The sequence below is a fragment of the Stegostoma tigrinum genome, chromosome 10, assembly GCF_030684315.1.
Source record: "Stegostoma tigrinum isolate sSteTig4 chromosome 10, sSteTig4.hap1, whole genome shotgun sequence".
Taxonomy (NCBI): Eukaryota; Metazoa; Chordata; class Chondrichthyes; order Orectolobiformes; family Stegostomatidae; genus Stegostoma; species Stegostoma tigrinum.
This window is the reverse complement of record NC_081363.1, coordinates 51,455,914-51,482,669: the sequence shown is the minus strand read 5'-3', so window position 1 is coordinate 51,482,669 and position 26,756 is coordinate 51,455,914. Positions and strand designations below refer to the sequence as shown.

The 26,756-nt window shown below is 40.6% G+C and overlaps 1 protein-coding gene across 1 annotated transcript in view; it reads right to left on the bottom strand.

Annotated features, from left to right (window-relative positions):
* Window positions 1-26,756, bottom strand: part of daam1a (dishevelled associated activator of morphogenesis 1a) — a 203,855-nt gene that overhangs the window by 22,835 nt on the left and 154,264 nt on the right. Inside the window, exons 14-19 of the mRNA XM_048537719.1 lie at window positions 26,288-26,475; window positions 25,711-26,022; window positions 25,285-25,392; window positions 24,050-24,079; window positions 20,893-20,999; window positions 13,621-13,705 (exon numbers count right to left, since the gene is read on the bottom strand). Coding sequence (XP_048393676.1) covers window positions 13,621-13,705; window positions 20,893-20,999; window positions 24,050-24,079; window positions 25,285-25,392; window positions 25,711-26,022; window positions 26,288-26,475 — 830 coding nt within the window. The remainder of the gene's footprint in view (window positions 1-13,620; window positions 13,706-20,892; window positions 21,000-24,049; window positions 24,080-25,284; window positions 25,393-25,710; window positions 26,023-26,287; window positions 26,476-26,756) is intronic.

Below are 26,756 nucleotides of genomic sequence, written 5' to 3'. Positions count from 1 at the left end.
AAAAAAAGATCAACTCAAGCTGTGAAACCGGGTCAAATATTCCACCATCATTCTCTCAATCAAATATTGGACCATAATCAACATCTAGGCATGTCTACTCTACAATCCTTCAAATAAATAGTGAGAAGTCATGTAAAAATAAGAAATACTCGAAGTCAAACTCTGCAAAAACATTTTCAGAAGAACCATCTGAATTCAAGCTGCTAACCAGAGTATAGCAAATTATATCAAGCACATACAAGTGAATTATTCAGCATATTGACTAAACGTTATAATCAGGTTAACTGAGTATTAAAGATTCTATTTGTACAAAATACGGGCATCCAAAACTAATCAAACCTTTTAGAACATCATTTAAACGTTCCAATTTAATTTTTGTACTAAATTTGCAAAGAGTCAAGTAAAACACTAATTTAAAAAAGGATTGTACAAGGTAAAATATACAATAAACTTGTTAGCCCAAATGTTGCACACTGTCTCAGTTTCAATATTCTAACAGACCTTTCGCACCCTCCACAAATTTTTACTTTCTCTGGATTCAGGCAATTTAATCCTGGGATGTGAACTTCATGATAAAAACCATCAATAAAATTTCAAGATTCATATTACAAACATTTTACAGGAGAGGTGAGTACTTGATTTAGTTGTGAAATTGTACTTTCCTCAGGTTACTTTCTGGTTTGTGTGACCACTAACAATTGGCAATGACTTGGAGTTCTTTAATCCTTTCCCTTCATCTTAAAAGAAAAAGGACCCTTGATCTGGACTATATTACAAAGATCCCCAATTCATGGAAGCTTGAAAGAACTACTGCTTTATTTTGCTCACATTTTAAACTGTAACCAGCTGTCTCCACTCAGCTGACTAATGGCAGTCAGATGTGGCAGCATAAAGTTGATTTGATGAAAGAGAAGTGATTAAGGTGCAAGGAGATTCCTATAAAGTGGCAAGCCAGCTTCTGTCAACGTAAAGCAATGTTAGAGAACATAGAACATTACAGCACAGTACAGGCCCTTTGGCCCTCGATGTTGTGCCGACCTGTCATACCGATCTCAAGCCCATCTAACCTACACTATTCCAAGTACGCCCATATGCTTGTCCAATGACAACTTAAATGTACCTAAAGTTGGCGAATCTACTACCGTTGCAGGCAAAGCGTTCCATTTCCTTACTACTGAGTAAAGAAACTACCTCTGACATCTGTCCTATATCTTTCACCCCTCAATTTAAAGCTGTGCCCCCTTGTGCTCGCCGTCACCATCCTAGGAAAAAGGCTCTCCCTATCCACCCTATCTAACCCTCTGATTATTTTATATGTTTCAATTAAGTCACCTCTCAACCTTCTTCTCTCTAATGAAAACAGCCTCAAGTCCCTCAGCCTTTCCTTGTAAGACCTTCTTTCCATACCAGGCAACATCCTAGTAAATCTCCTCTGCACCCTTTCCAAAGCTTCCACATCCTTCTTATAATGCGGTGACCAGAACTGTACACAATACTCCAAGTGCAGCCGCACCAGAGTTTTGTACAGCTTCACCATAATCTCTTGGTTCTGGAACTCGATCCCTCTATTAATAAAAGCTAAAACACTGTATGCCACCTTAACTGCCCCGTCAACCTGGGTGGCAACTTTCAAGGATCTGTGCACATGGACACCGAGATCTCTCTGCTCATCTACACTGCTAAGAATCTTACCATTAGCCCAGTACTTTGCCTTCCGGTTACTCCTACCAAAGTGCATCACCTCACACTTGTCTGCATTAAACTCCATTTGCTACCTCTCAGCCCAACTCTGCAGCTTATCTATGTCTCTCTGCAACCTACAGCATCCTTTGTCACTATCCACAACTCCACCGACCTTAGTGTCGTCTGCAAATTTACTAATCCATCCTTCTACGCCCTCATCCAGGTCATTTATAAAAATGACAAAGAGCAGTAGACCCAACACCAACCCTTGCGGTACACCACTAGTAACTAGTCTCCAGGATGAACATTTCCCATCAACTACCACCCTCTGTCTTCTTTCAGCAAGCTAATTTCCAATCCAAACTGCTACATCTCCCACAATTCCATTCCTCCCCATTTTGTACAATAGCCTATTGTGGGGAACCTTATCGAACGCCTTGCTGAAATCCATATATGCCACATCAACCGGTTTACTCTCATGTACGTCAAACAGGAATACAAAAACTGTCCGCAATTGTAAACCACATGTAGTTCATAATCCATTACTCAAACGCTTTTACAAATCACTTGAAAGAGGTCTTCTGTTTCAGATTAAAAAAAATAAATCCACAATAAAGAATCTTCCAAAAAAAGTGTCATGACTAACAGAGATGGTGTTAATTTGTTAATAACAAAAATTTTAGGAGGGTGTAAACAAGTTTCTAACTAGACTCTTAATATACACTAAATAGCCTGAGTTTGTGGCAACTTTATTGTCAATATTGCACTTGCTTGTGCATCAAGAATAAAGCTAAAGGAAAAAAAACTTAAAACTATCCAACTGTACAATAGTAAGCGATCTGGCACTGATATACGTTAAAAGCTTACCTCGGTAGATGTGCTGGAAAGGTTCACCCAAAATTTTAAAATGGATTCTTGCTTTCAATTCAATTTCCATATGGTACTAATCACTGAAAGCTTTTTTTTAAAATTAAGTGAATTTCATTAAATTTTAAACTCCATTATGCACTTCAAATATTTAATTATTTTCTCACAATGAAAGGGGTCACGTGCACACACTGAAAGGCACTTACTACAGCATCATTTAGGTGAGGTGTAAAACAGCAACTTGAAATCCATCAGTTTTCACAGAAGTTAAAAATCTGAACTGATGCACGAACACTAACCATACAGCTTAAAATAAAACTGTAAAAGCTGTGCATAGGTAAAAGCTTACTTGTGCTGTGTGTGGAATGGGATCATGATTTCAACTTCGTACAATTTGCTCAAATCAGTTTCCTGACATTTGCCATACCACCTAGCACTTCCTTCCAAGAAGGACAATCCAGCTGGTATGCCACAGTGGGCCATTACCAGTACAATTTCCGGTCATTAGCTTAATTTTACGAGTTTAGGAATAGATTAAACGCACGCAGTTCTGGTTCTAAAATATATTTGACCATGGCACATGTTGGAGAATAAAAACTGATTTTAAAAGTGGACAGGGCCAAACTATAACACCACACTGCAATACATTTCACTCTTCCAATCAAGTTGTTACACTGTCCCCTGTTGCCTGTGCGAAGCGTGAAGCTATGATTAACGAATGAGGTACATAGGATAGCTCAGCCAAAAGCCCAGGTACTGTTGAATTATCATGCCTATTAAGGACTTACAGGATAGAAAAATAGACTGGACCAATGCAAAAAAATGGAAATTAAATTAAATCAGACAACAGGACAGCGATTTCCATAAAACGTGTTCTATGATACATATGCAAACCTTTCAGAACCAACCCGTACTTAAATGCTATGGTATATTTCATAACAAAGGACTGCATTTAAATAAATATTTTCAATCTTATTGGCTGGTAGGTATTTGTAAAGAGCTATTTTTCCCTTTGAAAATGAAGTGCTTTCATTCCAATTTGTTCAACAACTTCAAAAAGCAGAACAAAAATTCCAGATTAACCACAAGCAACACAGAATACAAGAGCAGGTCTACCCCCTGCTCCTTCTCCATTGCTCTACAAATGTTTCCTTTTAGGACTTTATAGTTCCAACTCCTTTTCCAAAATTACTACTGAATCTACTTCCAACACCCTTTTAAGTAATCTGTGCCAAATCAGAACTGTAAAAAAAAACTTCCTTTTCTTTTGCCAATTATATTAAATCTGTATCCTCTGCTTATTGGCAACCCTGTTAATAGAAACAGTCTGGCCATATTCATTCTATCAAAGCACTTTACAAGTTTGAATCATTCTGTTAATTCCCCCCACAGCCTTCTACTCTGCATGTAGAAAGCTTTGAGATTCTACAGTCTCTTCACAAAACGGAATTCCATCATTCCTGGTATCATTCTGATAAGTCTGCACTGCAACTTCTCCAAGACCACAGTGTGCTTCCTGAAGTGAAATGCCTAGGAGTGGGCACAATATTCCAGCTAAGTCCACCAGTAATATAACAGCTTAACTATTTCAAAGAAGAGTCACGTTGGACTTGTCATGCTAACTCTCTCTCTCTCTCTCTCTAGGGAGGGTGTCAGATCAGAGCTTTCCAGAGTTTTGTTCAACTTCTGAATTAAAATGATTTGTAAAGATTTATCACAACCTCCACGCTTTTGCAATTCACATTCTTTTGTGTAAAGAGAAGAATGCCATATACATTAAAAAAGCTATACAGCACATTGGTCCATATGAACATCCAGAGTCTTTGTTCTTATATCCCCTTTGAAACGGTGTCATTTGGTTTACATCACCTTTTACTTTTCCTATCAAAATTACCTCCTACATTTCTACATTAAATTACAACTGCCATGTGCCTTTGGTCTCATATATTGTTTGCAACTATCACCGGTTTACATTACGTACATGAGTTTTAAACTCTTGAGATGCTTAATCTTTGTATCCCAGCAGGACATGACAAGCACGCTGCATGCTGCCCATACCAAAAGTTACAACATTGGCTGAAGTAGCCCAATCATTAACCAGAGCTCATATCCAACGTCAGCAATTTATCCTACTTGTTTCCAGCCCATGTGGTTCTGGTAAAGAGCTAGTAAGTGCAATGTCAAACACAACAGAGGCAGGAATGCAACAGTATATTGTACACAAGTGTGCTGTTTGTGACAGATGCCAAAGAAATAGAGCAATTTGAAATTACCACAAATATTCAGCTATTCATTAGAGAATCTCAGACATTAAAAATAAGCAATAAACCTGGTACTCAGCAGGCTTGATAAAGGACTGTTCAATTTATTTTCTGGAAAGGTCTATCTTCACCTTCTGGATGGTGAAAACAATTTAAGTTGAAAACCTAAAATATTTTGAAGAATTTATGCAAAGTACACGAACTGCAAAACTCAATGACTGCATCTACTAGAAATTATGAGCTGCCATAAAGGCAAATTCTACAAAACCTGAAATTTCAATCATACCTGCAACTTTAGTTTGCTAATCTGGTTCCACAAGTTTTAATCTTAATTGGAAATCATTTTGCTACATTTACATGAAAGTCGATGCTCAGAGTGATCTGTTCACTGTGTTATACAAAGGACGCGATTACACTAGTAAGGGCGCACAGGAGATTTACCAGGAGACTACCTGGACTGAAACATCTGAGCTAAGAGGAAAGATTAGACAGGGTGAGATTGTTTTCTTTGGAGCAACAAAGCTTGATACAGGACCTGATGGAGGTATCCAAGATTGAGAGATATGCTGAGAGTTGGATAAGGTGGCACTTGCTCCACTAGTAGAGAGATCAATAACCAGGGGCTCAGGTTTAAGCCAGAGGTAGAAGGCTAACAGGAGTTGAAAAAAAAGTTTTCACCCATAGAGTCGCAGGAATCTGGACCTCACTGCCTGAAAGAGTGGTTTAGTCAAAAACTCTCAATACTTAAGAAATATTTAGATATTCACTTGTATTGTCTCAAGTCTACAGGGCCAAAAGCAGGAAAATGTAGTCAAGATTTCGTTGACCAGCATGTACACAATGGGCCGAATGGCTTTCTTCTGTACAGTCTACGAAACTGGGATTTTTTGTATACATTCTTACATAAGCAATATTTAATTTTTTTCAGAACACCATGGTGCATTTCATATGCCATAGATTTCTATGCAGAAGAAAACTGATAAATTAGTGGTGACAATACCCTTTTCAGAAAGGTGGAAGCTGGAACTCCTCCCATCACAATGCAGGTAGTGAAACATACAGCTTGTAAACATATTTGACACAGGAAAAAGTAGCATGCTACAAGAAGGACGTTTGCACTTGTGGAGGGAGTGCAAAACTAGGGAGTCATAAATAGAAGATATCTACAATTAAATTCAAGGAGGAATTCAGGACAATGATCTTATCCAAAGCATGCTTAGGGAGGCGAACAGCTGGGGCAAGGAGCATGGACAGACTAGCAAAGTATGTGAGAAAGACAGAAACAAGGCTCTCTTAGATAACAAGGTGTAGACCTGGAGGAACACAGCAGGCCAAGCAGAGGAGCAGGAAAGTTGACGTTTCGGGCCTATACCCTTCTTCAGAAATGGGGGGAGGGGAAAGGGGTTCTGAAATAAGTGGGGTGGGGGGGGGGGGGGGGAGAAAGGCCGATAGAAGATGAATAGAGGAGAAGATAGGTGGAGATGAAACAGACAGGTCAAAAGAGGCAGGGATGGGACCAGTAGAGGTGAATGTAGGTGGTGAGTTAGGGAGGGGATAGGTCAGTCCAGAGTGGACAGACAGGTCAAGGAGGCAGGGTGAGGCTGGTAGGTAGGAAGTGGGGGTGGAGGTTGAGATGGGAGGAGTGGATAGGTGGGAGGAAGGCCGGTAGGGAGGCAGGGACGAGCAGGGAAGATTTTGAAGCTTGTGAAGTCCACATTGATACCATTGTGCTGCAGAGTTCCCAAGCGAAATACAAGGCGCTGCTCCTGCAACCTTGGGGTGGCATCATTGTGGCACTGCAGGAGGCCCAGGATAGACATGTCGTCCAAGGAGTGTGAGGGGGAGTTGAAATGGTTGGCGACTGGGAGGTGCAGTCATTTGTCGCGAATCAAGCGTAGGTGTTCCACAAAGCAGTCTCCAAGCCCCCGTTTGGTTTCCCCGACGTAGAGGCGGCCACATCGGGAACAGCAGATACAGTATACCACAATAGCAGATCTGCAGGTGAACATCTGTTTGATGTGGAAGGTCTTCCCGGGGCCTAGGATGGGGGTGGGGGGGTAGGTGTAGGCGCAAGTATAGCACTTCCTGCAGTTGCAGGGAAAAAGTGCTGGGGCTGGAGGGGGACAAGGGATTCATGGAGCGTGTGGTCCCTCCAGAAGGCAGATAAGGGTGGGGAGGGAAAAATGTCTTTAGTAGTTGGGTCAGATTGCAGACAGCGGAAGTGTTGGAGGATGATGCATTGGATCTGGAGGTTGCAGGGTGGTACGCAAGGACGAGAGGGATTCTGTTTAGGTTGTTGTTGCGGGGAGGGGTGTGAGAGATGAATTGTGGGAAATGCGAGAGACATGGTCGAAGGTGTTTTTGACCACTGTGGATTGAATCACAGTAGGGTGCATGGAGGCCAACATGGACTAGAATTCCCAACACAGACCTACTGAACTAAATAGCTTGTTTGTGCCATACGTTCTATATAATAACAGGTACTAATTGTCTGCACTTGCCACTCTAATTATCTGAAAGATTTCAGGTTCCAGGTTTCAGTGCAAAAGCTGTGCTCGGTAATAGCACATTTGCCCCTGAATCACAAGGTTCAGGGTTCAAGTTCTACTTTAAATCAACATCCCAGTGCAGTAGTGAAGTAACACTGACCAATATACGATCCACTCTAGTCCAATTCACAACCTGTTTGGGGCCAGTGACACATTAGTCTGCACTACTCTCCCTCAATGGCTGTTTTTTAAAAAACAGCCAATCAGCTGATTGGGATTGCACTCCTCTAGTTATGAACTTAACTAATTAGCCAGCGTGCAGGGGGCCAAAGTTTTCCAAAGGACATGGAAGTGTGGTGGCAACATTTTAAAAAAAGACACAGCATGGGTCATGTGTTGAATCAATTGCCGGGGAAGCGATGGATGCAGGTACAGTTACAACATTTAAAAGACATTTGGATAAGTACATGAACAGGAAAGGTTTAGGGAGATTTGGGCCGAACAGGCATGTGGGACTAGTTTAGTTTGGGAACGTGGTTAGCGTGGACTAGTTGTACCTAAGGATCTGTTTCCATGCTGTATAACTCTGACTTTATCGGTCAAAACATTGAGTATAAGAGTTTGGAGGTCATGATGCAGCTGAACCGTACATTAGTATTCCAAAAGTGGCATAACCATGTGTAATTCTAGTCTCCCTGCTATAGGAAGATGTGAAACTTGAAAGGATTCAGAAAAGATTTAAGGATGTTGCTGGAGTTGGAGAGTTTGAGCTACAGCAAGAATTTGGGGCTATTTTTGCTGGAGCATCTGAGGCTGAAGGGTGACTTTATAGAGGTTTGTAAAATCATGAGAGTCGTGAATAGGGTGAATAGCAAAGGTTTTTTCCCTGGGTTGGGCAAGTCCAAAACTCGAGGACAAACGATAAGAGGAGAAATACTTAAAAGAAACCCAAGGAGCAACCTTTTCATGCAGAAGGTGGTGTGTGTATGGAATGAGCTTCCAAAAGGAAGAAGTGGAGGAGGCTGATACAATTACAACATTTAAAAGGCATCTAGATAGGAATATTTAATATTGAAGCGTTTAGAGGGACATGGGCTAAATGCTGGCAAAAGGGGCTAAATTATTTTAAGATATCTGGTCAGCATGGATGAGTTGAATTGAAGAGTCTGTTTCTGTACTGTACTACTCCATGACTCCTCTTACCACTCATCTAACCACTGCCTCAGATGTTCTCCAAGGCATATCTTTAGCCCCTCCTACCTTTGATCAACTCATTAGCCCCAAGACATCATCTGAAAAGTACAACAGCTTCTATGGGTATGCTAACAGTTTTACCTCACCACCTCCTCCCTTACTCCACTATTGCTCAATCAGACTGCTAATCCGACATCCAGTTTATATCAGGAGCTTCAACATTGCTATTGATTGATGATCATTTTCCTTGGCACTTTTAGCATTACCCTCAACTACCTTCTGTTGCCTCAAAATTCACAATCAAGGTAGCCATAGTAATTAGTCTCTGCAATATAAAAGGTGTGCTGATTTTCATTAATTAATTCACATTTGTCTGAGTGGCTGTTAATTCAGCCCCCAATTATTTTGAAGAACTTTCCCACAATAGGTTAAAAATTGTATTTAGCAAAACAATTTGTTCTTTTTTTTTGAAAAAGTGTCAAACATCTGAAATTCTCATGTCATATGGCACCACTTCCTATCCAAGGAGGTTTGGAAGATTATTAATTAACTACCTCTGCAAAACCTTTCCACCATACCCTCAGATGATCTTCTTCTGGTCCTAGTGACATATCAACTTTTAAGTACAGAGAATCATTGCTTGACTAATGTTTAGTCATTTCAGTCTCTTGATTGCCTCCACTTCCACTACGTGGTTAGCAGCTGCATCTTCCTTGATGAAAGCAACTATGAAGCAATTCTTTTAGTATTTGAGCTATGCCCTCTAACTCCATGTTTAACTTCACAGCACTGCTGGCATGGCTTCCTTCTTCCATAGCAGTGGTTTCTCAACTGTGGCTGACTGAGCCTTCAACTGCATCTGAGCTATCACCCTTGGTGCTTCCATCACTCACAACAGCATGATCAGGCCCCCCCTTGACTTAATTTTCATTCCACCAGGCTGCACACTCAAAAGATCATCCTCCACCATTTCAGACAAGTCCAGCAGAACGTCACTAACAAAAACATCTTCCCCCTCACTCCATGCCTGCGCTTCACAGGGACTGTTCACTCTGGGACATCTTAGTCCATTCTTCCATGATCAGCAACACCAGTACGTCCCTTCCCATGTAACCGCAGAAGGTGCAACACCTGCCCCCCTCCAGTTCATCCCTAAACTGCCTTTCCAGGTGAAGCAGCCTTTCACGTGTACCTCCTCCAATGAGGTCTACTGCATTCACTTTACCCAATGTGGTCTACTCTAGACTGGAGAAACCAGAGTGGGTAACTGCTTTGCAGAACACCTCCAGTCTGTGGTCAAGCATGACCCTGACCTTCCAGTAGCCAGTCACTTTAACACAGCATCCTGCTCAAGTGCCGACTGATCTGTCCTCAGTATGTTGCAGTGCTCCAGTGAATCTCAGCACAAACAGGAAGGACACGACCTCATGTCCAGACTAGGCACTTTACAACCTTCTGGACTTAAATATTAAAGAGTTCAATATCTTCAAATTGTGAATCAACTCCCATTTTGTACTTTTCCTTTCTGTTTGTGGTCCACTACCTGCTAATCCTATTATGTTAATTATGTTTCACAAATCCAAATTATTGCTGTTGTTCATTTAAAGCAAAGGGCGGAGCAGGCAATTTATCTTTCATCCTTGTTTGAACAAATTTACTTATTCCTTGCCTACTCCTAATTGACAACAATGAGCTCCTTTTGTGAACTGTGAAAAGTGTGAGATGAAAATATTCTCAGAGCGTGGTTGGGTAAGATGTCCCAGGATTCTAACTCTGTAACAAGGAGCAAATGACAATATATACTTAATTGGGGCCTTGGAGCTTACAACGTTACTAAGCATTATCTTCTATATATGGGGGCGGGAGGAGGAGGAGGAGGAGGAGGAGGAGGAACAGAACACTCACTCAGTTGGATGATTAGCAATGATCATGTTGAATAGCAGACTAGGCTCAAAGGGCAAAAAGGTGTACTTTTCCCCCTTTTTTATGCTTCCATTTGTTATTTCTTATTTGTTGCCCTTCCTGATGAAAGTAGTTGTGGCTTTGGGAGGTGCTGTCAAAAACCTAGCCACATCATGTAATGCATCTTGTAGATAGTTTGCATTGCAAAAGTTGCAAACTGGTGAGAGAGTGGGTGCATGTTTAAGATCGTGATAGGCCAGTCAAACTAGCTCATTAAGTTCTTATCTATTCTAAGAGTGTTGTCAGAGTTTCAAGTGTCCAGGCCAATGGTGAGCATTCCATCACAGCGCTGACTTGTGTATTGGGGATTCTTAGAAAGCTTTGAGAAGACAGGTGGCAAGTTACTCATTGTAGAATACCCATTCTGGCTTGATCTTGTGTTCATACTTTTCAAGTCATTAATCTGTTTAAGTTATTAGTTATTGCTATTGCCATTAAACATCAGGGGTAGCTGGTTAGATTCTCCCTCGTTTGAGGCTGGAATTGAGAACTTGTGCAGTGCAAATTTAACTTGCCACTTATTATTTAAGTCTGCTTGTAGTCCTGGTCTTCCTGAGTGTTGGTACACACTTTTGACTTGGTTATGCCGAGCAAAGTTTTAAAATCTGCCTATGCTACAAAACAAAGTAGTTTTGAGGAAATTAGGCATGGACTTCAAGAGGACATAGACAAGTTGGCGGAATGGAGGTCATATGTTATTGAAAGCTAATTCAGAGAAGTATGAAGTATTATGTTAGTATGAAGAGGGAGGGCAAGAAATATAAAGAAGGAGCACGATTCTAATTTGAGTGCAGGCCTGCAGACCTACAGTATATTTGCACAGCGTTGGAAGGTGGCAGGGCAGGTTGAGTATGGTTAAAAGGAAATCCAATTCCAGGGCTTTATAAATAGAGATATGGGGTGACTCTTACTGAGAGCTATGACAAGTTTTTTTGAAGGTATTCTTGCCATTAAGGCCCTGTAATATTTCTCACAATCTTACCAGTGCATCATCTTAACTATCCACCATCTCTACATTATCCCTCACATCCAAATCATTTTTAACACATTCCATTCCTAGAAAAACTCACCACTCAGCTGTCATCCACCAAAAGACCAGCATCCCTGGGCTCAGGCTATCTTTAAAAGGCTGCTATGCGCCGGTTATGGCAATCTGATGTTGCCCCTCTCTGGCAACACAATGGCACAGTATCCAAAAAAGCCTCCCTCACACATACTGTATCATCTACACACCCTAATCAAATCAGTATTTACATGCCAGACTACGCACTTTACCTTTATTCAGCTGCATCCGCTTAAACAATCAAATGCAGGAGAACATAGAACATAGAACATAGAACATAGAACAGTACAGCACAGAACAGGCCCTTCAGCCCACAATGTTGTGCCGACCATTGATCCTCATGGATGCACCCTCAAATTTCTGTGACCATATGCATGTCCAGCAGTCTCTTAAATGACCCCAATGACCTTGCTTCCACAACTGCTGCTGGCAACGCATTCCATGCTCTCACAACTCTCTGCGTAAAGAACCTGCCTCTGACATCCCCTCTATACTTTCCACCAACCAGCTTAAAACTATGACCCCTCGTGCTAGCCATTTCTGCCCTGGGAAATAGTCTCTGGCTATCGACTCTATCTATGCCTCTCATTATCTTGTATACCTCAATTAGGTCCCCTCTCCTCCTCCTTTTCTCCAATGAAAAGAGACCGAGCTCAGTCAACCTCTCTTCATAAGATAAGCCCTCCAGTCCAGGCAGCATCCTGGTAAACCTCCTCTGAACCCTCTCCAAAGCATCCACATCTTTCCTATAATAGGGCGCCCAGAACTGGACGCAGTATTCCAAGTGCGGTCTAACCAAAGTTTTATAGAGCTGCAACAAGATCTCACGACTCTTAAACTCAATCCCCCTGTTAATGAAAGCCAAAACACCATATGCTTTCTTAACAACCCTGTCCACTTGGGTGGCCATTTTAAGGGATCTATGTATCTGCACACCAAGATCCCTCTGTTCCTCCACGCTGCCAAGAATCCTATCCTTAATCCTGTACTCAGCTTTCAAATTCGACCTTCCAAAATGCATCACCTCGCATTTATCCAGGTTGAACTCCATCTGCCACCTCTCAGCCCATCTCTGCATCCTGTCAATGTCCCGCTGCAGCCTACAACAGCCCTCTACACTGTCAACGACACCTCCGACCTTTGTGTCGTCTGCAAACTTGCTGACCCATCCTTCAATTCCCTCGTCCAAGTCATTAATAAAAATTACAAACAGTAGAGGCCCAAGGACAGAGCCCTGTGGAACCCCACTCACCACTGACTTCCAGGCAGAATATTTTCCTTCTACTACCACTCGCTGTCTTCTGTTGGCCAGCCAATTCTGTATCCAAGCAGCTAAGTTCCCCTGTATCCCATTCCTCCTGACCTTCTGAATGAGCCTTCCATGGGGAACCTTATCAAATGCCTTACTGAAGTCCATATACACCACATCCACAGCTTGACCCTCATCAACCTTACTAGTCACATCCTCAAAAAACTCGATAAGGTTTGTAAGGCATGACCTACCCCTCACAAAGCCGTGTTGACTGTATTTGATCAAGCCATGCTCTTCCAGACGGTCATAAATCTTATCCCTCAGAATCCTTTCTAACACCTTGCAGACGACAGACGTGAGACTTACCGGTCTATAATTGCCGGGGATTTCCCTATTTCCTTTCTTGAAGAGAGGAATTACATTTGCCTCTCTCCAGTCCTCAGGTACGACTCCAGTGGAGAGCGAGGATGCAAAGATCTTCGCAAGTGGCGAAGCAATTGCATTTCTCGCTTCCCAAAGCAGCCGAGGACAAATCTGATCCGGGCCTGGCGACTTGTCAATCTTAATGTTTGACAAAATTTTCAGTACATCAGCTTCCTCTATCTCTATCCATTAAACAGAGAAGTACAGGTACAGTATTTCCTGACAGAAGAGGAGTAATCATTGTTAAACTCTTTGCTGGAAGTGAAATCTGTTCAAAGTGGCAGGAGAGAGATTCATCTTCCAACATAAGATGTAGTGGCCCTTCATGTCTAAAATATAAGTGACCACGGAAGCGATATAGCCTCCAGTCACCCAGCCCCACTAAGTACAATCACAGCACAAAATACTTCAAAATCAACATAGTACCTGTTCAAGCATGTCCTTAGGTAGATCCTCTTGCTCATCCATTGTCAAAATAGCACGTTTGATCTCCTCATTGGACAGCTTTAGCCTAAATAGATAAATAGACAACAGGTACATAAATTGCATCTCCTCAGTTACTATATATACACCCTGTAGCTGGGATGGAGAGATTCTCCTTGCCAAAACCACTGACAATAGTTGGGAGATATCAGAGCTACTTTACAATTTCTTTTTCATATGCCAGTTACCGAAGAATGCGCCATAAATGTATAGTCTGTTGTTTCACTGAAACAGTAGACCGTTGTACTTCAGCAGGTAGAACATGATCCATTTAAATAAAAGCAAAGTGCTGCAGATGCTGGAAATCTTAAAATAAAAATGGAAAATAGTGGTGAATTCAGCAGGTCTGGCAGCATCTGAATGGTTGTGGAAAAGTCATTTTGACCAGGAATGTAACTTGCCCACAGGTGCTGTTAGATGTGATGCTTACAAATCTGGAACTTAAATTCGGATCATCCCTTCATCAACAGTTACATGTGTCACAATCACTGAGCTCCGGTTTGGATCTCATTCCAAACACTAAATGTTAGGGGTAATTCTACACTGCTGGACAATATCACAAAGTCAAGCCAATCAAATAGGTAGTCACAGACGGTTGCCTTTGGCCATACAATCCACTTCCTTTCTATCCTTCACTCCAACACACACACACACACACACACACACACACGTGTGGCAAAGCTATTTATTCCTAACTGGTCATGGCCAGCAGTGTGCCACAAGGATCAGTGCTGGGACTGTTGCTTTTCATCATTTATGTAATGATTTGGATGTGAATTATGGGAGGCATGGTTAGGAGGTTTGCAGAGGACATGAAAATCAGGGGTGTAGTGGAATGCAAAGAGTACAGAGTACAACAGGGCCATAATCAGATGGACTGATGGGCTGAAGACTGGCAGATGGAATTTAATTTGGATAAAGCAAGGTGCTGCATTTTAGAAAGGCAAATCAGGGCAAGACTTATACACTTACTGGTAAGGTCCTGGGGAGTGTTGCTGAACAAAGAGACCTTGGAGCTCAGGCTCATAATTCCTTGAGTGGAATCCCAGATAGACAGGATAGTGAAGGCGACATTTGGTATGCTTGCTTTTATTGGTCACTGCATTGAGTATAGGAGTTAGGAGGTCATGTTGTGGCTATATATGACATTGGTTAGACCACTTTTGGAATACTACATTCAGTTCTGGTCTCCCTGCCATAAGGAAAGATGGTTGTGAAACTTAAAAAGGTTCAGAAAAGATTTAAGGATGTTGCTAGCATTGCTGGGTTTGAGCTATCAGGAGAGGCTGAAAAGACTGGGGCTATTTCCCAGGAGCATTGGAGGCTGAGGTGTGACCTTATAGAGGTTTATAAGATCATGAAGGGTATGGATAGGATGAATAGCCAAAGTCTTTTCCTCAGGGTGGGGGAATCCAAAACTAAAAGGCATAACTTTAAGGTTGAGGGGAAAGATTTAAAAAGGAACCCAAGGGGCAACTTTTTCACGTAAAAGGTGGTGCATGTATGGAATGAGTAGACAGAGGAAGTGGTAGAGGCTGGCACAGTTGCAACATTTAAAAGGCATCTGGATGGGTATATGAATAGGAAGGGTTAAGGGGGATATGGGCCAAATTCAGGCAAATAGATCTGGATTGGTCAGAATTGACAAATTGGACCAAAGGGTCTGGTTCCATACAGTAAGTTCTAGGAACCTTCAGTTGCTTGTTTGATACTGCACTTTTGGTACTGGTATAGCACTTCAGTGGCACAAAGGCAACACCAAAAGCACATTGTGAAATTGTTAACTGGCACAGAGTTGACACTACCCAGATTCCTAAAGTGCGAGCTTCAGCTGAAGTAACAAAAAGCATGAAGTGTGAACCACTGAAAAAGAGCAACATGTTAAATCGGTGACCTTTGATTATATACATGCTACATATTTATCATGTAGTTTCATTTGTACTCTGCTGCTGAAACATTGTTTTATTTTTTCCAACGAGAGCAAGTGAAAAATGTATTGCTTTACTGAATTTATACAGTAAGCATAAAGAGCTCACAGACATCTTCGACATTATGAAAACGACCGACCTCTGCCGTATTCACCCCTTCCAGTAGCCCACAAGGCCAAACCCTCTTTAAAGCTTCCATCTGACCTGACCTGAGCTCATTCTTTTTCTCCCCCCCCCTCTCTAGTCCTGTCCTCTGCCCACTTTTAGCTTATTCTGTCCACAAGTCACTCCTCTTAGAAAAATTAATGAGCCCACCATCCTTGCGAACTAGTCACGAATCTCCCTTTCCTCTCCAAAATTCTGTTGATGCCTTCCAAATAAGTACCATCTTTCCAAGAACTCTTCTTGAATCCTTCCAACCAGGTTTCCAATCTTGCGACAGTTTTGAAATGGCTTAAAGTCACAAATAACTTCCTGAGACTGGGACAAAATGTAACCTTGACTTCCTCATCCTCCTGAATCTACCTGTAGCTTTTGGCCATTCTCCTGACCACAACCTCTCCCAGAGGAACACATGCAAAGGCTTCAGAAACAAAAAAAAAACAAATTGCTGGAAAAGCTCAACAGGTCTGGCAGCAGCTGTGAAGGGAAACCAGAGTTAACGTTTTGAGTGCAGTGACCCTTCCTGTGAGACTTATGATTGGATTTCTCTTTACCGATACCGCCAGACCTGCCAAGCATCTCCAGCAATTTCTTGTTTATGTCTGATTTATACATCCGCAGTTCTTTTGGTTTTTACACGCAATGGCTTGCCTTCCTACTCACAAATCAGTACCACTGGGTCCCCCGCCAACAATGTATTCTTGGTCCTCTCCTGTCATTCATCCACTTGTTTCCCCATGATGGTATGATTGAAAAGCACAGCATGAGTTTTTACATAGATGTTGTTAAGATTCTTAGCTGATATTTTGACTGGACAACTCAGATTCCAGACTGAAATCTTATTGGTTTGTTTTGGTTTGAACATGGTGTGCTCTCATTGCAACTGAATCACGCAATGTTGCAGTAATTTCTTAACAATAAAACAGAAGTTTATTAAGCAAAAGAAAATAACCAGATCCATTGACTTACAGCACAAAGTTTTAAACACACAGTAAAAGCGTAGTCCCACTAGTTACAAAACCAGTTTCAAAAACCAAGTCAACATTCCTAGCAGAGGAACCCTTGTACAGTACTCACATTACAATCTCTTTCTCTATAGTGCCCTTAAAGGGTATTCTGGAGAAACTAACTGTAACTTTGACTCCTCAACTGCAACCTCCAGTATCTTATTCCTGGAGTTACCATACATTTAAGATGAAACAAACAGCCTTCAATTCCTCTTCAGGGTTTTATCTCAACAGTTCCAGCCTGGAATTGCCATTAATTCCTTACTCTAATGCAATCTCGTTTACTATATTCTCCCCCTTTATATATCTACATCTATATAAAAACCTCTCAGAATTGTTCATAAACAACAAACTGAAACAAGAAAGTCTCTCCCTGTATGGGCATTTCTCTCAAGCCTGAAAAAAACTCCCAGTCCAGAAATTTCAAACAAACAGAAGTCTCGACATACAATAGCTTACCCCAAGTTGTAAAATCCATTAAGCTGCCAAAATAGCCTTCACAAACTGTTACAAAATTAATCACTATAGCTGCAGAAATACTTAAAAGTTAATTCGCAACTTCAGACTCAGAGAACCATGTTACTAAACATAATTTGAAAAAAAAACTTATGAATTGCATTTTTTAAAATTCAAAACCCAAACTTAAAACACATTTATTTACGTTTTTAACGTTTTAACTTAAGATGGTTTCTTTCACGATGCTAACAACAGAGTAGGAAGGGTCTAGAGGTACATGGGTTAAATTCTGGAAAATGGGACTTGTCAGCACGCATGGGTTGATCCAAAGGGTCTGTTTCCATGCCATATTATTCTAACATTCCACACTACCGAACTGCCATCTCTCAAATCCTCCACATCTACTAAGTTATCAGACTGCTTTATCAATACCCTATACTAGATTACCAGAAATCTCCTCCAATTAAATATTTAGAAGAAGGAATCCTTCATTTTCAGTCCACATTTTTGACAACATTTCCAAGCAATCAATTTAATCCCTACCCTCAGCAACAGTCTAAGACTGAACAAGTCTGTGCATAATTTTGGTGTCGTAAGATGAAAATTTAACTATATATTCATGGCATCTTAAAATATTATACACTTTACCTTCATAACATTGTCAATCTCAGTTTACCTGTGTTAGATACCTGATAGCCAGTCGGTGAAGCAAGAAAACAGTCAATCTTTATTTAGCTTAGATTTATTCAAAAAAAAAGTAAGAGGTTTATTTTGTATACTGTTGCAATGATGTCACCAGGTGGCGTATTCCAGTTAAAATTTGAAATGTGTTACAAGAGTTGCTATAATTTTGTTGAAATACATTTATCTTCATTACTTTCATTACTAAAAACAATGAGAAACAGTTTAAAATCTAAACAGACTGACATGTATACTTTTCTGTGAAGTTAAAATGGGGAAATGCAGTGGCATAGTGGAAAATGTTGCTGGGCTAGTAATCCATAACCCCAGGCTGACGTACGAGGGAAATTGATTCAAATCCCCCAAATTTATTGAATTTGGATTCGATAAAAATAAAAAAAACTGTGACTATGTAACCACGTAGTTGGTTATTAACAAGGCAACCGTCATAAAACCAATCTAGTTTATGCATGTCCTTTTGGAAATCTGCCATCCTTCCCTTGTCTGGTCCACATACAACTCAGACCTGCAGTAATGTGCCCAGCTCTGTTGCTCAGTTCAAATGCAATTTGAGATCAGCATTAAATGCCAGTCTAGACAGCGACATCCATATCTCAATTTTTAAAAATCCTGGCATTCCCTTCCTCACAACATTGTGGGTTAGCTACACCACATGTACTGCAGCAGTTCAAGAAAATAGCTGAAAATGCCAACTCCAGAGCAATAAGTGACAACCTTGCCAGTGCTGCTCACATCCAAAGAATTAGTAAAACCTCAACTAGTATCCTCTCAGGTTTCTCTTGCCAACTGCCAAAACTTGAGGGAATACAAGTTTAATTTTAAACCAACATAAAACCCTAGTTACTACGCAACAATGGTCCAGATTTCCCAATGACCTGACCATTGTTATTCCAACACAGATAGGAGTTGATGGGACAACAGCTATTCAAAGCACTGATTCTGGACCTTCATATCTCAGAATATTGCAACGAACTGCTCTGAAACGGGGACATGGTTTGCCTTTCCCCAACAGTTCTGTGCTAAGAAAGAACTGACAGAAAGGACGAACAGCTTCACATTCTGAAGGAGCTCTGACGGGAATCTCATCTCAGAATTTGAACTTCCGATAACTTCAACCCAGCCAACCTCAAGAGTGGGCTACCAAGATAACACTAACATGTCTCCTGTCCACCAGAGGCCCAAACAACCTAGACCATTGCCACACACACACTTCTCAATTCCCTGCCCATATTTTGGTAAATCAGATCACAATGCTGTGTTCTTTCTCCCATCTTACAAGCAGAAACTAAAGAGAGGGGATCTGGTATAGAAAGTCATACAGTGCTGGTCTGTGGTAATGGGCAAGCTCCTTTGTGATTGCTTGGAGTCGGTGGACTTGTCCATATTCGAGAACTCAACGGCCAAAGTAAATGAGTATGCCACTATTGTCAGTGATTTCATTGGTAATGCATTTCGAACCTTCTTCTAAAGAAGTTAATCTGAGTGTTCCCCAACCAGATGTTCTGGATGAACTGGAAGATACATTCTCTCCTGAGATTCAGGTCTGAGATGTTCAAGTCGGATAACACTGATAGAAAACAAGCAAACTAGGCAAACCTTCACAAAGCAAAGCAATCAGGAATACCAATTGACAATATCAGACTAAAAGTCCTAGACTAACCACATAACACATGCCAACTATGGCAGGGTTTGCATGATATAAAGGGCCACAGAGCAAAGTCAAATGGATAACAAAGTGTGGACCTGGATGAACACAGCAGGTCAAGCAGCATCTTAGGAGCACAAAAGCATCATAGACCCTACATCAGAAAAGGCTCAGGCTTGGCCTCCTCTATTCCATCTGTTAGAAGATTAAGGTTTGAAACCCATACCAACACATTTAAGAAAAGCTTCTTGCCTGCTGTCGTCAGACTTATGAACGGATCTCTCATATGAGAATTGATCTTTCTCTATCTTCTCCTGTAGCTTAACACCAAATTCTGCATTCTGTTCTATCATCTGATGTACTTATTTAAGATAGGAGTCTGGTCAGCATGCAAAATGATATTTTTCACTGTATCTCAGTACATATGACAGTAATTAATCAAGTCAGAACTGCAGACCCCTCCTTTAATTTTTAAAAAAAAAGGGCACAGTGGTAATCTGCAGGAGATTACTCCTCCTCGGAAAATCTGGCTCTGTATATTCTTAAATTAAACTGCAAATGTTATTCATGGGCTGTGGGCATCAATAGATTACAATTATAGTTGGAAAATTATGTTTAAAGGAAAAGAAACAACTTGGATTTATGTTGCACCTTTCACAAACTCAGAACATCTCAAAGTGCTGTATAGCTTCAAGTGCTCAAATTACAGTTGTTGTACTGAAATGTTTACACCCATACACTAACCAACCTCTTTATTGCATTATAATGAGAATAATGCCAAGCATCAACAGATTTGTATTTGCAAGTGCAATATACGGCCAGCTTTGAAGATTCGGCAAGATGGCTGCAGGCAAAGGCACTTCATTTGGAGCTCCACTCTGCTCGCCAGTTCTTTCTTTTTGTTCTTCCATTTCTTTCCTCCCTCCTTCTCTCTCTCTTTCTGTGGTAATTCTATCCCGCCCACCAGCATGGGCGTCAGAGGCAGCAATGCAAGTGCAGCTGGTGTTCATAATTTATGCTGGAGTTAATGTACAGAATCACAAACACTGATATGCCAACTCAAAAATTCTAATGCACCAAGTTTCCTATTCCAACATTCATGTTGATACTACGTTCCCGACATATTCTCAATAGTTCTAGGCTGTACTTATGGCCATGGTATGCTTGTAACTTCAGTTTCTTCATGTTTGAATAAACAAGTACACACAGCCTCAAGAACACCTCATAGCTATTTTAAGAATTTAAAATAAAAGTGCAAGCCAGAAAATTGAATTTGTAAATAATGCCATGCTTTCTTCTAATATAAAACAGTTACCTGGACAGAAGAATATTGCAATTCTGGGCTCTTCGCCCATCAATTACTGACAGTTCTTTGACTTTCTTTGTGGAATTAAATGCATCTTCATTGGCATCTGTCTCTTTCTGTGGGCCAAGAAAATATGACAATGGTAAATAAGTGGAATATACCACAGAAGTCTTAACCATACAGGCAAATTTTATTCGTGGAGCTACAGTCATCGCACATTTATAACAATTTCTGAGCATTTGGATCACCTCTATAAAAGTTTTGAAGGTTAAAATAAAAAAATGCACAGTTAAAAATATTCCCAAGTACCATCAGCTCCACATGTGGATTTAGTTATCACGTTGTAAAAGACAGCCCCATTTACCAATGCATGCTCAATGGCTTCATTACCTACTTTAGACCTTTGCACTAAATGTGTCAAGGAATAACAGATGATATAAATAGAAATGTACAAAAGAACACACTCAATCTGTTTCATAACAAGTTCTCTCCAGTCTGGGTAAAAAGCTAATTAAGGTATCAAACTAAATTTGATGATAGTAAGAATCACTGAATCTCCACAGTGCGTAAAGAGGCCATTCAGCCCATCACGTCTGCATCATTGTTCCAAAGAGCATCCCACCCAAATCCAGCACCAAACTCTATCCCCAAAATCCCACATTCACCATGACTAACCCACAAAACCTACACATTCCCAGTCACTACAGGGCAATTTGCTGTGGCCAATCCACCAAACCTGCACATTTCTGGACTGTGGGAGGAAACCCACACAGGCACGGGAGAACATGCAAACTCCACACAGATTGTCACCCAAGGCTAGAATCAAACCTGGGTCCCTGGTACTGCGAGGTCATGTCTAGCCACTGTGTCACCCAAATTGACAGACATCTTCATAAATGAAATTCTGAAAGCGTCACATAATAATTCCTCAGTTTGACAAATTTTGGATTGTTGATGAGCAACAACTAAGCTGTTGCTTTCAGCATGGATAGAAACTGAAGCCAACTTCTGTAAAGCTTGGCCAAAAACATTTCTTAATATTTATATCCGGTCCTTCTCCAAAAAGTTGTTGAACTACAGTTTGTCCAGCTTTTTGAATGCAGGGGAAATTGGTGTGATTGCACAACCAAATTCCTAAGCAAAACGCATGTTCAATTTCAGGTCTCACCTGAATAATGCAGTTCAGTTTTTAACATTAAACTATTTTCAGACAACTGTCTATCTACTTGGACGCACACATATTCAGCACAAAACTTTTAATTAGGCAAGGTTTTTGGCACAATTCTACTCAAATGATCCTGTCAGAAACTATCCAATTTAAAAGTCAACTGTATAGACCACAAAGGCTTTCTTTAATCTTCAAACTGGCAGATTTCAATTGGAACAATTAGCTTTAAATCTCTGATGAGGAGGAAGATATCAGGTAGAAATCACAATCCTAGATTACTGTCTTAGAGATAATGGGAACTGCAGATGCTGGAGAATCCAAGATAATAAAGTGTGAAGCTGGATGAATACAGCAGGCCAAGCAGCATCTCAGAAGCACAAAAGCTGATGTTTCGGGCCTAGACCATTCATCAGAGAGGGGGATGGGGTGAGGGTTCTGGAATAAATAGGGAGAGAGGGGGAGGTGGACCGAAGATGGAGAGAAAAGATGATAAGTAGAGAGGAGAGTATAGGTAGGGAGGGGACAGGTCAGTCCAGGGAAGACTGACAGGTCAAGGAGGTGGGATGAGGTTAGTAGGTAGGAAATGGAGGTGCGGCTTGGGGTGGGAGGAAGGGATGGGTGAGAGGAAGAACAGGTTAGGGAGGCAGAGACAGGCTGGGCTGGTTTTGGGATGCAGTGGGGGGAGGGGACGAACTGAGTTGCAGGAACAGCAACTCCTATTCCGCTTGGGAACCCTGTAGCCCAATGGTATCAATGTGGACTTCACCAGCTTCAAAATCTCCCCTTCCCTCACCGCATCCCAAAACCAGCCCAGCCTGTCTCTGCCTCCCTAACCTGTTCTTCCTCTCACTCATCCCTTCCTCCCGCCCCAAGCCACACCTCCATCTCCTACCTACTAACCTCATCCCACCTCCTTGACCTGTCCGTCTTCCCTGGACTGACCTATCCCCTCCCCACCTACACTCTCCTCTCCACCTATCTTCTTTTCTCTCCAAGTTCAGTCCGCCTCCCCCCCTCTCCCTATTTATTCCAGAACCCTCACCCCATCCCCCTCTCTGATGAAGGGTCTAGGCCCAAAACGTCAGCTGTTGTGCTCCTGAGATGCTGCTTGGCCTGCTGTGTTCATCCAGCTTCACACTTTATTATCCTAGATTACTGTCTACTGCCTAGTAGTGTGCAAGTGGAGGTGGTCAGGGACAGCTTTTAGAGAGGTGCCTTGCATTGTTCAGCACCAACATTAAGGTTGAGACACAGAATTACCAAAAAGATAAAATAGCAAATGCAGGAAAATCCACATCTATGAATCTTTGATGCATGCAACATACATAAGCTTTTACTAAACAATGTCCAAATTCTCTCAATCATTGGTAGTCTGTATAGCCTGAGGATTAATGTAACATTCTGTAATCAATGCAGGACAGATATGAACTAACAGTAAGAAATCATGCGCCATTTAAAATGTTATAGTCCCATTTTAGCAAATAAAAATACTACATGACCAATAACCTGTTGCAAGAAATAAAATATGGAACATTAACAATTCATGTCCTTAAAATTTAGGTGCAAAGTGAAATGCGTTTGCAATTTGAGTACTGAAGTTATGCAAAGGTCTTTTCATTTCAATTTGTGCAAGTTAATTTTAATAAATCATGGTGCAACCTATTACTGTTTAAGCCTTTGCTTCTGACTTTTGGTAGGGTAAAATTAATCTGCATAATATTCTACTTCCCCAAATTCTTCAAAAATCAAGTTCCATTTGTAACAATGTTTACATGCTGTTACAGTATATATTTATACGTGTGCAATGTTTTCACTTGATTAGAAAATATTGCATTAAGTGACTTGTCATGCTGCAAACATGCAGGTTAGTATACTCACTAAAATCAACATTACTCAAAACCGAAACTAACTTGAATGTGTATCTTCACCATTATAAACCTCACCCTGTGATTTATACTACAAATGGATCCCTTTTGCTTTATCAAAGCACATGCTTACCTGTTTGGAATGATTGCTCAGAAAGAAGTCCTAAATGCAGGCCAAAAGCAAAAAAAGGAGGATAACAGGTAGCATCAGTTAATAGCAATAAGAAACAAACTGCAGTTCAGCGATTGTTGCAAAATGGAAAATAACAGTTACAGCACAAAGAAAATAAAGCATTTTCAGAATGTGATTGGAGGTTTTCACACATCAAGCAAGAATGCCATTTGCCAAAGTTAACCCTTTCACCATTACAAGGAAGCTGAGGCATAGAAGTAGTTATAGTGAGTGCAGGTTTATCAGAATCTGGATAATATCAAATTATATATTCCAAACTCACACTGTTCAGTGTCAAATTGGATACAATATTTCAACAATCCTAGAGATAACTTCAATAACGTGCAAACTAATGCTGATTTTGTAAGGTGTTACGAAAGTTTGTCAAGATGCATATGCTCCGAAAGGGTTGGAACATCTGACTTGTTAGGTAATCAAGCACTAATGCTTCATAATACAATGCAACAAGCTATGTTGTGGACCAGACCAAACCCCCTGAAAATATTTTAACAAGACGGCCCAGACCCCAACGTTCGTTTATTTTTCAAGGCAAATGTAAGGCTTTGTGCTCCGGATGTAATTCGAATGGACAGATCACCAGGCTTGAAGCAAAACACACTTTCTTTAACTATAGTGTAAGAATAGACCAAATAAGAATAAAAAGAATGAGCTTAACTGTAACTCATTGCTGAGCATCTTTTACTAATTACTCATCAATAGTTTAGAATGTAAAAGACGTGGTCTTTCTACATGTAACAGCCAGAATCAATGTTTTAACCTCTACTGAACACAGAACAGGAGTAAATCTCAACTCTGTTTAATCTCCCATTTGCCTTCTGAGTTGAATGGGAAGTGGTCACACTAACTAGGTAAGTTACATATTGATCTACTGATCGAGTTTGAAACAATTTAGGTCACATTGGTGATATCACTATGTTTCTCAACATGCTGCACAACTGTTGGAAACCTGCTGATTAACCAGTTCCTCTATCACTACAGTGATCACATTACTATAACTGCCAAACAAGAAGTGCAATGCTAAAAAACTAAACTACACATTTTGTATAAAGTTATCCAATTTGCTGAGCAAATATCATTTCTTCGTCATTGATCTGATCAATGCATGGTTTTCTGGGCATGTATTTTATGCACATATTAATTCCACGTGTTGAAAGCAGGAACTTAATTCAAGTTACCTGTTGCCTTTGGTAAGCTGAAAAAGTCTTTTCTATGTCTTCCAAGTCAAGTACTTTGAAAACATTCAAATCATCAATGTCCATCCAGATTGTTTCCTCAAGTTTGTTCTATTGATAGTAACAAAAACAAAACCCATTTTGGAAAAAATTAGAACAAACATTAATGAATTCATGGGTTGTTTCTTACAGCATTTTTTCAATTTGTTATAGAATATAGGTCACATAATTGCAAACATATTTTAAACATACCATAGAGTCTAATTCTTTAAAAAGGATATATTTCTAGAAAGATTAATTGCAAAAATAATTCAGTAAAATTGAAGTGCATTCAATTAATACAAATAAAACATTATAATTTTTGTTAGGACAAGATTATTTAAACCAAAAATGATATCTTTCTTACTATATGAATCAAGTATGACTAACCTCTGGTAACTTGGACCAGTTGAAGGATTTTAAAGGATTTCCTGGTTGGGGAATATTTTTCTTCTTGAGTCCTAGACCCAAAGGTGCTCCAGGTGGTGGTGGCACACCACCTAACAACGGCAAACCTGGAGGGGGAGGAGGTCCACCTGGGGGTAGGGGTGGTGGCGGTGGCACCAATCCACTCGAAGGCAGTGGTGGTGCTGCTGGTGGAGGATGATCACCTGCTAAAGGAAGTGCAGGTGGTGGTATTGGACCACCAGGGGCTCCATGTGTCAAAAGGGGCCCACCAGGAACTCCAGAATATCTCGCTCTCTAAAATTGAAGCAAAATTACATAAAAGATATTAGGCAACGAGCAACCACATTCGAACTAGATAAACTCCAGACTGTTCCTTGGAAAAGAACAGCATACCAACGTATTTACGTTCAACTTCTTATCACTATAAGTAAAAAGTAAAATATACAGCTTTTCAACTGTTTGTAACAATTAACCGGTACTTTCTTTATAAAATTTTGAACATTGCACTTTTTACATTTAAAAAGTAGTAAAACAGCCTCAGTTATTAAGAGAAACTTGCATTGCTTAGATCTTGGACCTGGGCCATCAGATCAGCTGCTTGTTTCTTAGCAGCTTTGTGCTCCTGAGATTCTCTCTCCAGTTTCTCTTTCATTTTATTCAGTGTTTGCATCATCTCCTCCTTTTCTTGTGTCTTAGCTTCACATTCTCGTTCCTTTTTCTCCAGTTTTTGCTGTAACTCATTATGCTCTGTAATCAAAGAGATCTTTTTCAGATTTCTTATTAGGGTTGGGGGTGCATGTGGAAAATAAAGCATCTGAAGAACAGTTACTTCAGTTAATTGGATTTTATTGAAATAACATTGTTGTGTTTTCCCTCAAGCCAAAAATAACACTGCTGAACTTGAAGAATACCTACGCAGAAGATCCCAGACTCAACCCTAAGTTCAATTTAGTTCTAGCTAGCTCAAAACAACATATTTTAGAGGGCTACATTTATGATCATCAGTTTTAAAGATATTGACAAGAGTA